The 15,672-nt window shown below is 38.7% G+C and overlaps 1 protein-coding gene across 2 annotated transcripts in view; it reads left to right on the forward strand.

Moving 5' to 3' along the window:
- The window catches only part of LOC126251867 (supervillin), a 695,256-nt gene that overhangs the window by 465,928 nt on the left and 213,656 nt on the right, over window positions 1-15,672 (forward strand). For both annotated transcript variants that reach the window (XM_049952554.1, XM_049952555.1), the window contains 2 exons: window positions 789-992; window positions 5,013-5,118. In XM_049952554.1, coding sequence (XP_049808511.1) covers window positions 789-992; window positions 5,013-5,118 — 310 coding nt within the window. The remainder of the gene's footprint in view (window positions 1-788; window positions 993-5,012; window positions 5,119-15,672) is intronic.

The raw sequence follows: 15,672 nt of genomic DNA on the forward strand, positions 1-15,672 counted from the left end.
TCTGAACAGGTTATAATCTTCAAACGTATGGCTGCTTCGTAAAGAGTTACGCGTCTATTCTCCTTTACAAGCTCCTCCACTTCCGGAATATTCTCGTCAGCCACGGTCGATGAGCCTGCCCCGGTCGTGGGGGATGCTTCACAGAAGTTACAACGCTTTTAAACTTCCTACACCACTTGATACTTGCTGCAACGACAAACACGTATCAATGCAGTGCGCCGTCATTCTGGGATGAATTCCGATTGATGTGACACATTCACTACACAAAAAAACGCATCACAGATCGTTGCTCAATCGCTGTGCTTGTTGACAGCGGGGCAGCCATGTTGTCCTGCGTTGTAGCATCACCCTGCCACCTATCGGTCACTTTCTGAACCTCATGGAAGACTACTGCCACCCACCAACTCAATCACACAATTTTTCCAAGTTTTATGGTACTTTAAAGGTTCTCATTTGAATCACCCTTGTGCATGTCACTTAACAAGGAAAAAAAAATGTACTTTCACGCAAGGTATAGTGTATTTTCATCCGAGAAAAAGTGTACGGTATTTTAAAACCGGAAAATCCGGGAACTGTTTTTTTCTTGTCCGCATATTTTTGTAATATTTATGGAAAGGATTATTAACAACAAATAACTTGTTACATAAAATCTGACTAGTGCAGTAATGCAATCAGTGTAAGCAGGTGTTGTAAACTGATTTTATCTTTGATGGTGCGTAACTGCAGTAGCGTAAGAACTGTAACTTGCACACTCGGTGTGTCATTCACGTTTCGTGGCCGGTGCGCAGGTCGGGCTCGTCGAGCCAGCCGGCCGGGGAGCAGCTGCCGCCCGCGGGCCCGGCGCTGGCCAAGAGCCGCAGCCAGCCGTGCGTCCAGCAGGCGCCGGCCACGCCGCCCGCCCCCCCAGCCGCCCCCACCGGCCTGCAGCGCAGCAGCACGCAGCCCATGGCCGCCGACCTGCACCACTTGTCCGGCGCCTCCATCGCCGACAGGTGCGCCCGTCACTGCTCACACCATCACTTCGAAAAAAAACAAAAATGCGCCAAAAATGGTAGAAAAGGAAGTTTTCGGCTGGATTGAGAGTTTCTCGGTAAAGCAGGGCGCATCATTTTTGCAGGCTGTTGGAGTAATACAGTGAGGGACGCAATCACATGCGTGGGGAGGAGTTACGATGGGAGTCCCACGTGGTTCAATAAGGTGTGCAGCTGATAACAGGGAAAATTGTATATGAAAACTTTGGCAACTTTCTCATTGGTTTTTTTGCACAAGTGGGACACCTTTAACCTGGGGAGGGAGGGGGGGGGGAGATCCATCTCGTCCAATTTTATATTGTCAAAAATATGCCACCTCCTATTAAGCTAGTATACCAACAAGACGCAATAAATGGGTCAGAAAAACATCTAGGCATGCATGTCGATGAAAATGTAAACATGTAAAACTGTATAGTGCACTTGCTACAACATTTGCAGCTGGACCTTCTGCTTCAGATTCATATTTTTGTGGTTGTAATGAATTCTTCACAGTCACTCACAAACAACTAAAAACCTGAGACTTGGTTCAAAAAGCCACTACTCACATTAATATAACCATACAAACTCAGCATGCCTTACTGCAAAATATCCAGCAGCAAGTGTTACCTCTTTAATGCTTGCACCCTCCTTAAATGTAATTCTCATGGTATACAGTCACTGTAAAGTAACTGGCAGAAACTTGGAGATGACCCAAATTTTCCTGCAAAAGTCTACTTACAGAATCTCACGACGAAAATTAAATAAAAAAATAGAGATCTATTCAGTCATCTATGTATTGCTTTTATAGGGACTGTGAAGACTAAATTAAGACTAACTACAGTTCTCACAGCAACATTTAACCTGTCGTTCTTCCTGTGCTCCATACACATTTAGGATGGGAAGGAACCCTCAAATGTCATTCATTGCCACGTATCATCTGCCATGCCCTTCAGTGGTTTGCAGCATATATACACTGACGGAAAAAAAAAAAAAAAAATTGTACGACCAAAAAGATTAGTGTAGAATAATGTAGTTTCGGGAATGTATTCATGCAGGTAACATATTTAAGTGATTAACATTGCAAATTTACAAGTTAATGTGAGTGTGAGAAAAGGAATTGCAACTGTCAAATGCTGGTACATTAATAGTCAGTGTAACTGCAAGAATATTGAATGCGAGCACGGAAATGTGCATGCATTGCATCGTACAGGTGCCAGAAGTCAAGTTGTGGGATGGAGTCCCTTGCCTGTTGCACTTGGTCGGTCAATACAGGGACGGTTAATGCCGGTTGTGGGTGATGCTGGAGTTGTTGTCCAAAGATGTCCCAGATGTGCCGGTTGGTGACAGATCTGGTGACCAAACAGGCCGAGGCAACATGTCGACACCGTGTAGAACGTGTTGGGTTACAACAGAAGTGTGTTCGTAAGAGTTATCCTCTTGGAAAACACCACCTGGAATGCTGTTCATAAATGGCAGCACGACAGGTTGAATCACCAGACTGATGCACAGTTTTTTGGTCAGGGTGTGTGGGATAATCACGACAATATTCCTGCTGCCATACAAAATTGCACCCCACACCGCAACTCCAGGTGTAGGGCCAGTGTGTCCAGCATACAGATGGGATGGTTGCAGTCCGTCAACTGATTTATTTCTAACACGTGGCTGTCACAGACACAGAGGCAGAAACAGCTCTCATCAGAAAACACAACAGACACCACCCTGCCTTCCAATGAGCTCTCATTCGACACAACTGAAGTCTCGAATGGCAGTGTTTTGAGGTCCGTGGAATGTGCGGTACAGGGCATCTGGCTCGTAGGTGTTCTCGAAGTAACCAATTTTTAACAGTTCGTTGTGTCACTCTGGGACTAACTGCTGCTCACATTGCTGCTGCAGTTACAGTATGAAGTGGCAGGGCCAGATGCTGAACATGATGCTCTTCTCTCTCGGTAGGGCCACATGTCTGTTCAGAGCCCAGTCTTCTTGTGGCTGCACATTCTCACCACTGCTGCTGCCAGCATTTCTGCAGTACTGCAGAATGTACAGCCAGCTTTTTCAAACTCATTGAGGTGTTTCTGATAACATCTTTGTCATCTTAAGAGCATTCTTGACTAACATCAATTCACCATATCCAATCTGAAAAGTAGCAATCACTCATGACGATTACAGCACATTTTTAATGCAAACCTGATTTGCATGCGCACAGTGGCATTACTAGCGCCGTTATTATGCGATTGGCACGATATTTGAATAGACGTCTTCTTTCAGATGTAGAAACTCATCTAACAACTTTTGTTTGTCGCACAACTACTCCTTGGTGTTGTCAGTGTGTGTAGATCTTTCATGTCGAGTGTCTTAGATGTATTATACGGACTGCTCTTTGTGAAACACCTATCCCATAAACCTTAAATTAAGCCTAAATGAACAGTCACTATAAATTTTAGAGCCCTCTTATTGCTTAAAACAATTGCTACTGACTAGGGAGCATAGGTAACAGATACTTTGAGTTCAGATTTTATGCTGCAAAAACATATAAAGTGAATGCAATTGATGACATTATCATTATACCATAATGATATCCTAGATTCTACATCAGTGCAAGTTCAGGAGTTGGAATTAGAGTAATTTGGATTTCAACATTGTGAAATTGGAAGACTGTAGTGACGTGAAATGCCTTCAGCACACACACACACACACACACACACACACACACACACACACACACACACACACATACACATATATATATATATATAAAAACACAGATGATGTGACTTACCGAACGAAAGTGCTGGCAGGTCGATAGACACACAAACATACACACAAAATACAAGCTTTCGCAACAAACTGTTGCCTCATCAGGAAAGAGGGAAGGAGAGGGAAAGACGAAAGGATGTGGGTTTTACGGGAGAGGGTAAGGAGTCATTCCAATTCCGGGAGCGGAAAGACTTACCTTACCCGTCCTTTTTTCCCCCTAAGGTATAGGGAAACTTTCCATGTAGGAAAAATATATCTAAAAACAAAGATGATGTGACTTACCAAATGAAAGTGCTGGCAGGTCGACAGACACACAAACATACACACAAAATTCAAGCTTTCGCAACAAACTGTTGCCTCATCAGGAAAGAGGGAAGGAGAGGGAAAGACGACAGGATGTGGGTTTTAAGGGAGAGGGTAAGGAGTCATTCCAATCCCGGGAGCGGAAAGACTTACCTTAGGGGGAAAAAAGGACGGGTATACACTCGCGCGCACACACATATCCATCCACACACATCCAGACACAAGCAGACATATTCAAAGACAAAGAGTTTGGGCAGAGATGTCAGTCGAGGCGGAAGTGCAGAGGCAAAGATGTTGAATGACAGGTGAGGTATGAGTGGCGGCAACTTGAAATTAGCGGAGATTGAGGCCTGGTGGGTAACGGGAAGAGAGGATGTATTGAAGAGCAAGTTCCCATCTCCGGAGTTCGGATAGGTTGGTGTTAGTGGGAAGTATCCAGATAACCCGGACGGTGTAACACTGTGCCAAGATGTGCTGGCCGTGCACCAAGACATGTTTAGCCACAGGGTGATCCTCATTACCAACAAACACTGTCTGCCTGTGTCCAGTCATGCGAATGGACAGTTTGTTGCTGGTCATTCCCACATAGAATGCGTCACAGTGTAGGCAGGTCAGTTGGTAGATCACATGGGTGCTTTCACACGTGGCTCTGCCTTTGATCGTGTACACCTTCCGGGTTACAGGACTGGAGTAGGTGGTGGTGGGAGGGTGCATGGGACAGGTTTTACACCGGGGGCGGTTACAAGGGTAGGAGCCAGAGGGTAGGGAAGGTGGTTTGGGGATTTCATAGGGATGAACTAAGATGTTACGAAGGTTAGGTGGACGGAGATCCCCAAACCATTATTAAAGAGCTAGTGTGTATTGGTAGCAGTTTTGATGCTTTAAGTGGTATAAAAGTTACCTACAGTGCCAGTGGTCACTACTAAATAAGCGATTTCTTTTTAGGTTAGCTGCACTTCAGAAGAGTGGTGATACCCAATGGAGAAAACGAATTTCCCATTTGAATCCAGAGGATGAGATAACGATAATTGCAACAAAGAACCAGATCAATGTGAGTATACTTTCCTTGACCATTTATGCTGTTTTTCTGTATTTATTTTAGATGACATTATCAAAGAGTGCAATTATTATTGCTGCTTCTATATTATTCAAACATAGGCAACTTCTCACCGAAAATATTCAAGTTTCACCAAATGTTATTTACCTATGTTTCCACTGGTCTGGTGAAACAGCTGCAGTAATAATGTTAAATGTAGTGTTTACTAATTAGGTATTTTCTGTGTGACTGGAGAGAATTAGTATTAAGTATTATAAATATCTCCAACTAACAATTTTAAACAAGTAATAACTTGAATACAAAGTACTGTTGTTCCACAATAATATTTATTTAATAGTTCATCATGAACTGGCTTTCAGCTTCTTAGGCCATCATCAGATAACTTAATACTAAACAGATAGTCCACACAACATCGGTTATCTGACAATGGCCTAAGTTCATAATGAACTATTAAATAAATATTATTGTGGAATATTAATACTTTGTTTTCAAGTTCTTAATACAGGATGGGGCAAATAAAAATGGCCTGGAGAACGGAGTCCCAGGGTAAAAAAAGGCAGCAGAGGAAATGAAATACAGTACTAATCTGACTATAGGAGATGTTGAAAGTGACCACCACTCATCTCTTGGCACTTTTGGGCCCTGGTCAGCAAGTTGCTGAAGGCAGATTGAAACTGAACTGCTGGAATTGCTGCAGTCTCGTGTGAAATATTCTTGAAGATTATGAGGGTGGTTGTGATTCACCTTACACTTGTGCTGTCCCCATACAAAGTAATTGCACACCAACAGATCAGATAAACTGTGTGGCCAGCTCGTGCCGTGACCAGACTGACCTCTGCTAACAACTCTGCACTGCCCCACTCACACTGACACAGCCCACACTACACAATGAACCAGTGTAGATCAAAGCATACATTCAGATGAAATTTTATCCACTCAGCTGGGTCACTTCTATTTGTTCCATCCTATATGTCTATTCCTCCAAGAACCACAGGAATATTCAATAAATTTTAAATAATTTAGGAGCAAAAGTAACAACTTGCTGGATAGTAGAAAACTTGCTAGCACTTGGATGAGTCCTTTTTTGAGCTAAAGCCCCCTCCCTCTCTTCCACCCTCCTCCTCCCTCCCCTCATTGCCCTACAAATACATACCTGCATAGGTATGTTGTGCTGACTAATACAGTTTCGAAACCTGAGTGCGGCAGAGGTGTTGTGTCAGGTGGAATGGGCGAGGGGAGGAGGAGGCAGTAAGGGATGAGAAAGGGTGGCTGATGGCACGGATGGTGGCAGTGGGTGGGGGAGGCAGCAGGTGCACAGGATAGGAATCCGACACAGGCACCGGCAGCAATGAGTTCACGCAGTGCACGATGACACCAACAGTGACAGGCAGTATAAATCATGAATTACATTATGGTTGTTTTGAATGTTTTTGTGAAGAATTACTTCTCATAGAGAATAAACAATTTCTGTTACCAGTCAGTGCCCTTTTATTGTCTGGTTGGGCAAAGTGCAAGCTTCACACATTGTGCCTCAGGATTCATCAAGTTTTCTCTTTGACATTGGTTCTGGAACCACATAACATCATTTTGCATTCTTCTTCACCTTAACTCCGTAGTGCTTTGGAGTAAAGAATTTGCAAGATTTTTCTTAAAATGGTACTGCTACTATTATTACAGTTTTCTCCTATCTATCACATTTTTTATATTTAAAATGTACATTTTGCACTGTATTATGTAATCTATGTATAGTGAGTATGTTATAATTGTGAACACTTCCTCACTTTTACAACACTAATTGCAGAACCTATATGACAGACCAGCTGATAAGCTGAGTATAAGGCTTCTCAACAGTATAAAGTCCTTGAGTTTGATTTGTGTCATGAAGTAGATTGGGCCAATTCTCTACTTCCAATAGGATTTTCATACTTTGGTTGTCAAGGAATATTGCACTTATCTTCTATCCCATAATAATTTGTATTGACTGATGTAGACTTGTTTTATGGGGTTGTAGTTACCGTTTTACAAAGATTTCTAAATTTAGTTGGAAATGCCAAGTCCTTCATTACATTCCCAAGGCTTTGACTGTGCATGGAGTCAAAAGCTTTCATAAAATTGATGAACAAGTAATGTATTTTTTTTGTTTGCATTTCATACTTCTTCATTTATTGTTTTGGTTACTAATATATTGTCAGTAGTGTATCTGTTTTTGTGAATGTCAGTTTGATAAGCCTTGATTAAATTTTCTGCATGTGGTTTTGAGCAGCTTTTATTGCTAAACTGCTTGAAACAATATTCCATGAAACCATTTTCATTTCACTAATACTGTATTGCAGATATGTAATTTAATTCCATTTGAATGATTCCTTGCGAAGTAAGAATTTTTGTTATGTTTTGACACGATCCAGGTAATGTTTTATCATGGTGTCTAAAAAATTGCGGCAAAATCGACACCAAAACTGTGTTTTAAGAAGCTTAAATAATTGTGAAGTTTTGCAAATCAAACTAAAAGTATATGGATGGATCAGTACTCAGTCAATAGAGATGAAGAGCTGTAAAAAGGCATTTAGAAAATGACACTAACTTACTATAATTTTGCCGGCCGAAGTGGCCGTGCGGTTAAAGGCGCTGCAGTCTGGAACCACAAGACCGCTACGGTCGCAGGTTCGAATCCTGCCTCGGGCATGGATGTTTGTGATGTCCTTAGGTTAGTTAGGTTTAACTAGTTCTAAGTTCTAGGGGACTAATGACCTCAGCAGTTGAGTCCCATAGTGCTCAGAGCCATTTGAACCATTTTTTACTATAATTTTTCCACAACTGTGTATCAAGTTACTGCTCTTTTCTGTGTTCATATTAAAGGCTTAGCACTACTTCTGTTTGGTGTGTAGCAGTCTTGCCTAATATACACAACTATACTTCATTCTGGAGTAATAATACTGAAGAGTTTTTGTTCCACATCTTTACTCTACTTCTTTTCTTACAAAGATAGCTACACTGTGGAGCAGAAGTTGGAGAAAAATTATATTCTGGAACTGATGTCAAAGGAAAATCATATGTAATGATAAAAAGAGAAGACATAAGACACAAAAAAATTGGACAGTTTTTTCGTGTATGTTGTGGAACTCTTCTGGCTCCGCAGAAAGAATGATTGTCCTTTCTAACATTTTCATGTATCCCAGAATTAATTTTTCTTGGTTTGTAACACGTTAATGTTGTACATTAAACTAACCTATATTGTATAATCACTACAATTTGGCTGAGTGCAAAGGAGTAATCAGATGACCATATGTAAGAAACTGAACTATTACGCTAATCTATCAAAGAATGGAATGGACAATAGATAATAAAACAGATAATAAGAGTGCAGAGAATCTGTGGAAAATTCTGCTTTTTTATAATTTATGGGATGCACAAAGAAAGTTGCTTGTATGGATGACAAGTGCATTTATACTCCACATGACAATGAGCAATGAAGGATACCTCATACGGGCTCTCACTCACCACATCCATTATAGTTTTTTTTCAACAATATCTGGGATTGTGTTCATATTTAGTATCAATTAGAGCTTATTACCTACTACATCATTGGATCTTATGTAGGAGAAGGTGTAGGTGCTGCAAAAAAAAAAAAAAAAGTTTTCTACAATGTGATTCCAAATGTTAAGACACATCCATATTTATTCGTGAAACTTGCACAACTTGTTCTGCACATATACAACTATTTTTTAATGTCATCATCAATAAACTCCAAGCACTTGGTGAGGCAGTTTACTAACTTTTGAATGCTGTGGCACACACCCCTGCTGCAAACTCTGTAGATTATCATGCACAGCACTCTGCACCTGGTCTGTCAAGAAAAATTTCTTGCCCACGTACTATTCCTAAATGGTGGAAAGATAGAAGTCACTTGTTGCTGTGGCAGAATAGTTCAAAATATCACAACAAAAACTGCTGAAAAGCTCAATTTTTTTGTAGTGTGTGTCTCAGCATGTTCATTAAAAAAAAAAAACTAACTAATTTGACAGCCATTCTCAGATCTTATTTCGAATAGTCCCATGAAACATGAGGGTCTTAAACACTCTGCTGACACTTTTAGGTTAACTTAGAATATAAATGGTGGTCAGCCAAATTGCATGTCTATGGTCAAAAGAAAGTCCACATGAATTACTTCTTGAACTGTCAATTTTTATCTTCTATTTTCTATTTGTTTTTATTATTGTTGTTGTTTACCCATTTGGAATATGCCTGAGTTGATTTACTTCTTACTTTTAGTATTTAATGGGCCACCCAGGGTTCATCCCCCATCACAATGGGTTTCAGGATATCTATGCTCTCTAATGTATAATGGTTGAAAAATTCCCAAGTCAGCTGAGCACAATTTCTTTTGAGCTCAGCAGTTAATGTTTTTGATATCCACCCAACCCAGAAATTTTTGGAAATTCATTCAGATGGTTGTCATTTTATACAACACAGTCTGACCAAGGTCACATTTCATGCAGTTCTTACTTCATTGGATGGTGATCTGTGTCCATCAGTTATTAGTTTGTCCATGAATGGTTCAGTCACAGTAGATGGTGTTCCGCTCCTGGTCACTGAGGAGATTTTTATGATCAAATAACATTAATATGAAAGGATTAATTTACTACTCACCGCATAGAGGAGGCGTTGAGTTGCAGAGAGGCACAGTGAAAAATACTACTAAAAGCAAACAAAAGACACAAATGTGCATGTGCACATGCAAATACGCACATGAAGCCTCTGTTTCCAGGCATGTGTGTGCTTTCTCATTTGTGGGTGTTATTTGAAAGCAGTGGTTATTCTATACTTCCATTAGACACACACAGTGTTACTTTCCATTCTGATGATGACGCTGTTAATGTAAATACAGTAGTTCTAGCTTAATTATAAAATGATGATGACGATACTACTACTATTACAAATAATAATAATAATAATAATAATATTTAAAAAATGGTTACACATATGATAGTGTATTTCATAAGTTGTACATCTCTTCCGATCAAAGGGAAATGTGGTCTAGCTGCATTGTTGGACTGAGGGGGAGGAGGGGGCAAGAGGGGATGTGGACAATCCACTGCAAACCTCTGTTTGTAGGCAGGGGGGCTTCCAGATCTCAAGATCCTCAAGATTCGGAAGCTGGTGCCCTCTCCTCCTCCCCCCTCCAACCGTCCCCCCACGACCATACCAGTTTTAATCAAATTCCAAACAAGGCCAAAATATGTTCTGTAAATAAGGGGCAGTAGGGAAATTGAGATCTTATATGCATCCAGTATAAACATAAGTACTTCCTTACCTGTTATCAGGCCATGGCAAATGTCAATGGGTGTGTTCAAAATTTTTACAATTGCATTAAACTTAAAAACTGTAGAAAGATAATGAGTTGCATGCTAGATACAATTATTCTACATGAAACATTTTCTGATGCCTATGCTGTGTACAGAGGTGGTACTGTAAGTACAGTCTAAAAATATGCACGTAAGTACAGTGAAGAACTTACCAGTGATTTATTAATTTTTTAACTAAACTATTACATTCTAAAAATTTCTTTTTCAAAGGTTATATGTAATTACTATATAGTTTATTATATGAAAAACCCACTGAGATGAAATAGAATAAAACAGATAGATGGTTTTCACCAATTGTAGACATTAAGATCAAGACAACTGAATTAACCATAGAAACACATTTTGTAACTTTTTCCTGTTGAACAAACTCAATATAACACTAATCTTTATGCAGTTATAATCATTGCGTTGAAGGGGTGCAACCTGCCCACTCAATGCTGGCTTTGGCACAAAACATAAATAGTAGATCCTAACAACAGGGAAATTATGTGATGGTTTCTTTTGTGAAAGGAACAATATATCTATTAAGGAACAGCAAGAAGGGCTATTCATTTGAACCTTATTTTTGTAAAATTATAACATGTAACTTGTTAGGAGATTAGATGAAGACAGCAGCTGCTGTGAAACTTCCCTTTAGCTTCCTTGCGAAACTGTTGGAGGAATACCCGTCAGAATACGGAAAACCCAAACAGTTTACTCATGCAGGCACTCTAGAATGCCTTGAGTTTTATGTTAACTTCATTTCATTCTTCATGAAGCCCAATTAGAAATACTCTGTAAGTAATGTAATTTTGCCTTTGATTTCTGTTGTGGTGTCTGATGTAAGTTTAAATGGTGATTATAGTAGTGTAGAAGGGCCCCAGAAGTAATTACCTACATTTCTAATTAGTATTATCTCAAAATGTTTTAGTACACACTATCAGGATAAGAAATGAAGTTATATAATACTGTACACAAACAAAGATTCGTTCTTTACATTGTTTTACAGCAAATAATACTTTGATGTAATATCAAAATCGGCTTAAAGTTGCAGAATATGATGTTTCATAAACAAATAATGATTTATCAAATATTAAAATAAAAAAAAAGATTTTTATCCACAGAAAAAATTGACTTTGTCAGCCACAATATAAATGCTATACACAACATTCATTGAAAATGACCATACATGTATTATCATAATTGTACCTATCTACTATGAAGCTGCAGGATACAGAGGAACATGTAGGCCATGTCTGTCACCAAAATAATATTGCCAGTCATTTTTGTTAATGAAAAGAGTTCACCAACGTAGCTACTGGAACAGGAAGCTAAGAAAAGTGAAGACTGATGAGTCCAAATCACTCACTGGATGATTATCGAAATACCTTTCCACTTGAGAAAATAAGATCTAAAGGAAAGAATAACCAAACTCTTGAATCTGGCTCCAGTGTACAGATAGTTACTGCTTTTGAGACTACAAACACAGGTGGAAAACCTACTGTATGTGAACAATTTTTGGTGTTGCTGAGCAACAGTCACACAATATTTTTTTAAAGGAACACAGTGCCATTTGACTGTTTTATTGTTTATTGAAGTACAACCCAGGATTTAGCCTGTATGCCATTTTTAAGTATTTGATTTTGTGTCTTTAACATATGTTGCTTGACAACAAGTGAAGTGTCCTGCAATGTACTTTAAAGACATAAATCAGATCCTTTAAAATGGATTATAGAACTTCATTTCTGATTCTGACAGTGTGTACTAAAAAAAAATGTGAGATAATACTAATTAGAAATGTAGGTAATTACTTCTTGGGCTCTTATACACCAATACAATTACCGTTTAAACTTACTTAATACACCGCAACAGAAATCAAAGTCAAAATTACATTATATCTAAAAACAAAGATGATGTGACTTACCAAATGAAAGTGCTGGCAGGTCGACAGACATTGTGTGTCTGTCAACCTGCCAGCACTTTCATTTGGTAAGTCACATCATCTTTGTTTTTAGATATATTTTTCCTACGTGGAATGTTTCCCTCTATTATAATCATATCAAAATTACATTACTTACATAGTATTTCTAATTGTGCTTTATGATGAATGAAATGAAGTTAACATAAAACTTGAGGTATTCTAGAGTGCCTGCATGAGTGGACCGTTTGGGTTTTCCCTATTCTGATGGGTATTCCTCCAAGAGTTTCACAAGGAAGCTAAAGGGAAGTTTCACAGCAGCTGCTATCCTCATCTGATCTCCTAACAAGTGACATGCTATAATTTTACAAAAATAAGGTTCAAATCAGTAGCCCTTCTTGCTGTTCCTTAATAGATATATTGTTCCTTTCACAAAAGAAACCATCACATAATTTCCGTGGTGTTAGGATCTATTATTTATGTTTTGTGCCAAAGCCAGCATTGAGTGGACAGGTTGCACCCATTAAATGCAGTGATTATAACTACATAAAGATTAGTGTGATGCAGGCCAACACCTGGGTTGTACTCAAATAAACAATGAAACAATCAAATAGTGGTGTGTTCATTAAAAAAACTACTGTATGTGATTTTAATAATGATTTTTATGTAAATGACACTGAAAGAAGAATGAAGGAGATCGTAATGTGAGAAAATGACTGAGAATGAACATATTTTTCATGCGTCTAACTTTGACTCGTCTTCATCCAACGATACTGCACATTGATCAGTACTTACAAACAAAAATAAATTTATTTTCTTGCTTCTGTCGGTGGTGGACACTGAATCCAAAGATATCAAAGTGTGAATCATTGCCTGAATGTCTCTCAAATTAAAAAAAAAATGGAAAACGCTTTTCGTGGGTTTGAAACTTAATAAAAGCATTAACAAAGAAGATTAAGAGATTGTTAATCATGAGACTGAGAAACTGATACACATTTGATATCGTCTTTTAAATATTTTTAGCCCAACCAATCCTTGCTTTCCACAGTCATTGTGAACAGGATTAATTGGAAAGCAGAGGAAATGTATTACTGTTATTCCAGTCGATAAGGAAATGTGATCCAGTGTTGAAAGAACATTGTTTCAAACTTGATGAGTCCCTTGGTGGGTCAAAGAGAGTATGTTCCCATTTGTCAAAAGGGGTACAAAATGAATTAATTTTTATTTTGGGTGAACATGTTAAGGAAGAAATTATTGCTGATATAAAAAAGGCTAAATATTATGGAATATTTTTTACAGGACTCCCAATCAAAACAGAACTGACCAAGTGAGTCAAATAATTAGATGCATCCATAAGGAAAGCAACATTGTGGAAGTTCAAGAATCCTTCTTAGGTGTTGTTTATATTGGGGAAGACTGTAGAAGGCATGTCACAAGATATTAAAAAGCAGGTGGAAAAATATGGGCTGTATATTGCATTGTGCACGGGATAATGTTGTGACAATACCGTATCGGTGTAAGGTGTAATTGGAGATGTTAAACAAAAAATTCAAGTAGTCAGTCCAAAAGCTCTTTTCAGTCCCAGTGCTAAACATTCCTTAGATCTTTTGGAGTTCATACATTAGCATAGTTTCCCTATAGTGAGACCTTTTTTGGAACTGTAGGGAGCTTATATTTGTTCTTCCTGTCTTCTATATATATGTGTTACCTGGTGGATTGCTTGTCACAATTCATTTAGCCATAAAAGAAAATGTGGAAACAGTTATGAGCACTCAGGAAGGTAATGCAAGATCCATTCAAGGCAAACCTTGATACAAGATATGCAGCAAGCTTGTTTCTTCCAGCTATACGTGATTTTGCGTTTTTGACCTACAGCTACTTGTTGCAAATAATACTGGAGGAAGTAAATTCACTCCAACAATATCTATAGTCTCCAAAAATGACTTTGAATAAAGGAGTTGCCAAATAAACATTCTGAATGGGATTTTAGGGATGGAACAAACTGTAGTTATAGATAATACTGCTAGTTTTGGCACTAAAAAATGCAATGATAAGGTCATTAAGATTCACCGACGAGGAGGAAGGAGGGTAAATAAAAAAAAAATGTGGTCTGAACTAACTCATGAATCGGAGTTATTGACTCAATAATTAGATTTCCAAACAGTGTTTGACTGTATAGAACAATTTATAGAAGAATTATCACAACAATATGTGACCATTAAGGAAATCGCAAAAATTTTCCAAATTGTTGAAACGAAGTTTGTGGTTGAAGCTTTTGAAGATGCACTGGCTGTAGCACTGGAGAATCTGTTAGAAATTTATAATGAGCCTGATAAGGACAAGGTGTTGCAAGAAGTAGAAAAGTATTGTTGGCATCTGTGTGCAACCAATAAAGAGTGAGGATGTCACTGCTAGATGGAGAAACCAAGAAGTCCTTAATTTATAATTGAATCGGGCTTCTTGAAATCATTAGCCTTTACATCACTTATATCCAATGTTTTTTGACCATTCCTCTCTCTGACACATCATGTGGGAGAGGTTTTTCTAAACTGAAACTGACAAAAAATTATCTTCATTCTATGATGAATGAAGAATGACTAGCCAATCAGTCCATTTTTCAATTGAGAGAAAAGTTTCAAGTGAAGTAGATATCAGTGACGTTATTGAGAATTTCAGTAAAATAAAGCCATGGGAACATGTGCATAATAATATCAGTAATAACTACTGTCTTATACTAAGCAGGGTTGATATGAGAACATATTTCTGCACAAACGATTTTTCATATGGACTCTCTCCTTCCCCCCTTTTCCTGCATACACCTTCACCAATGTTAGTTTTCACTGCTGATCGTAATACGTACTGTATACAAGTCTTGCACTGGAGTGCCCCTGGCTTCCCTCTCATCTTGGTGCCACAAGCGGTTACTACTAATTGTGATGTGTCCTGTATAGAAATAGTTGTGACACATCTGGTGCCCCTCTTAGCTTGTAACCCAGTCAGTGGCTTGTGGCACTTGTGCCTTGAACTGGCCCTGGTGCTCATGTTACGAAACTAACTAATATGGTAATAGCACAAACTGTGTTTCTAAACATATGAAGAAGGGGTACAACACTTAGCACTGAGAGCAAGTATATTATGGACCCAAATATACAGACAGAACAGAGAAGCTGCTGGATGTAGAGTGCTGCTATTTATTGAGACCTTGAATATTCCAGTATATGCCGACATTACAAACTGCAGAAATATTAAGAACCTTCCAGAAATGATAAATACTAAAAACAAATATTT

Source organism: Schistocerca nitens, chromosome 4, assembly GCF_023898315.1.
Source record: "Schistocerca nitens isolate TAMUIC-IGC-003100 chromosome 4, iqSchNite1.1, whole genome shotgun sequence".
In the NCBI taxonomy this organism is placed as follows: domain Eukaryota; kingdom Metazoa; phylum Arthropoda; class Insecta; order Orthoptera; family Acrididae; genus Schistocerca; species Schistocerca nitens.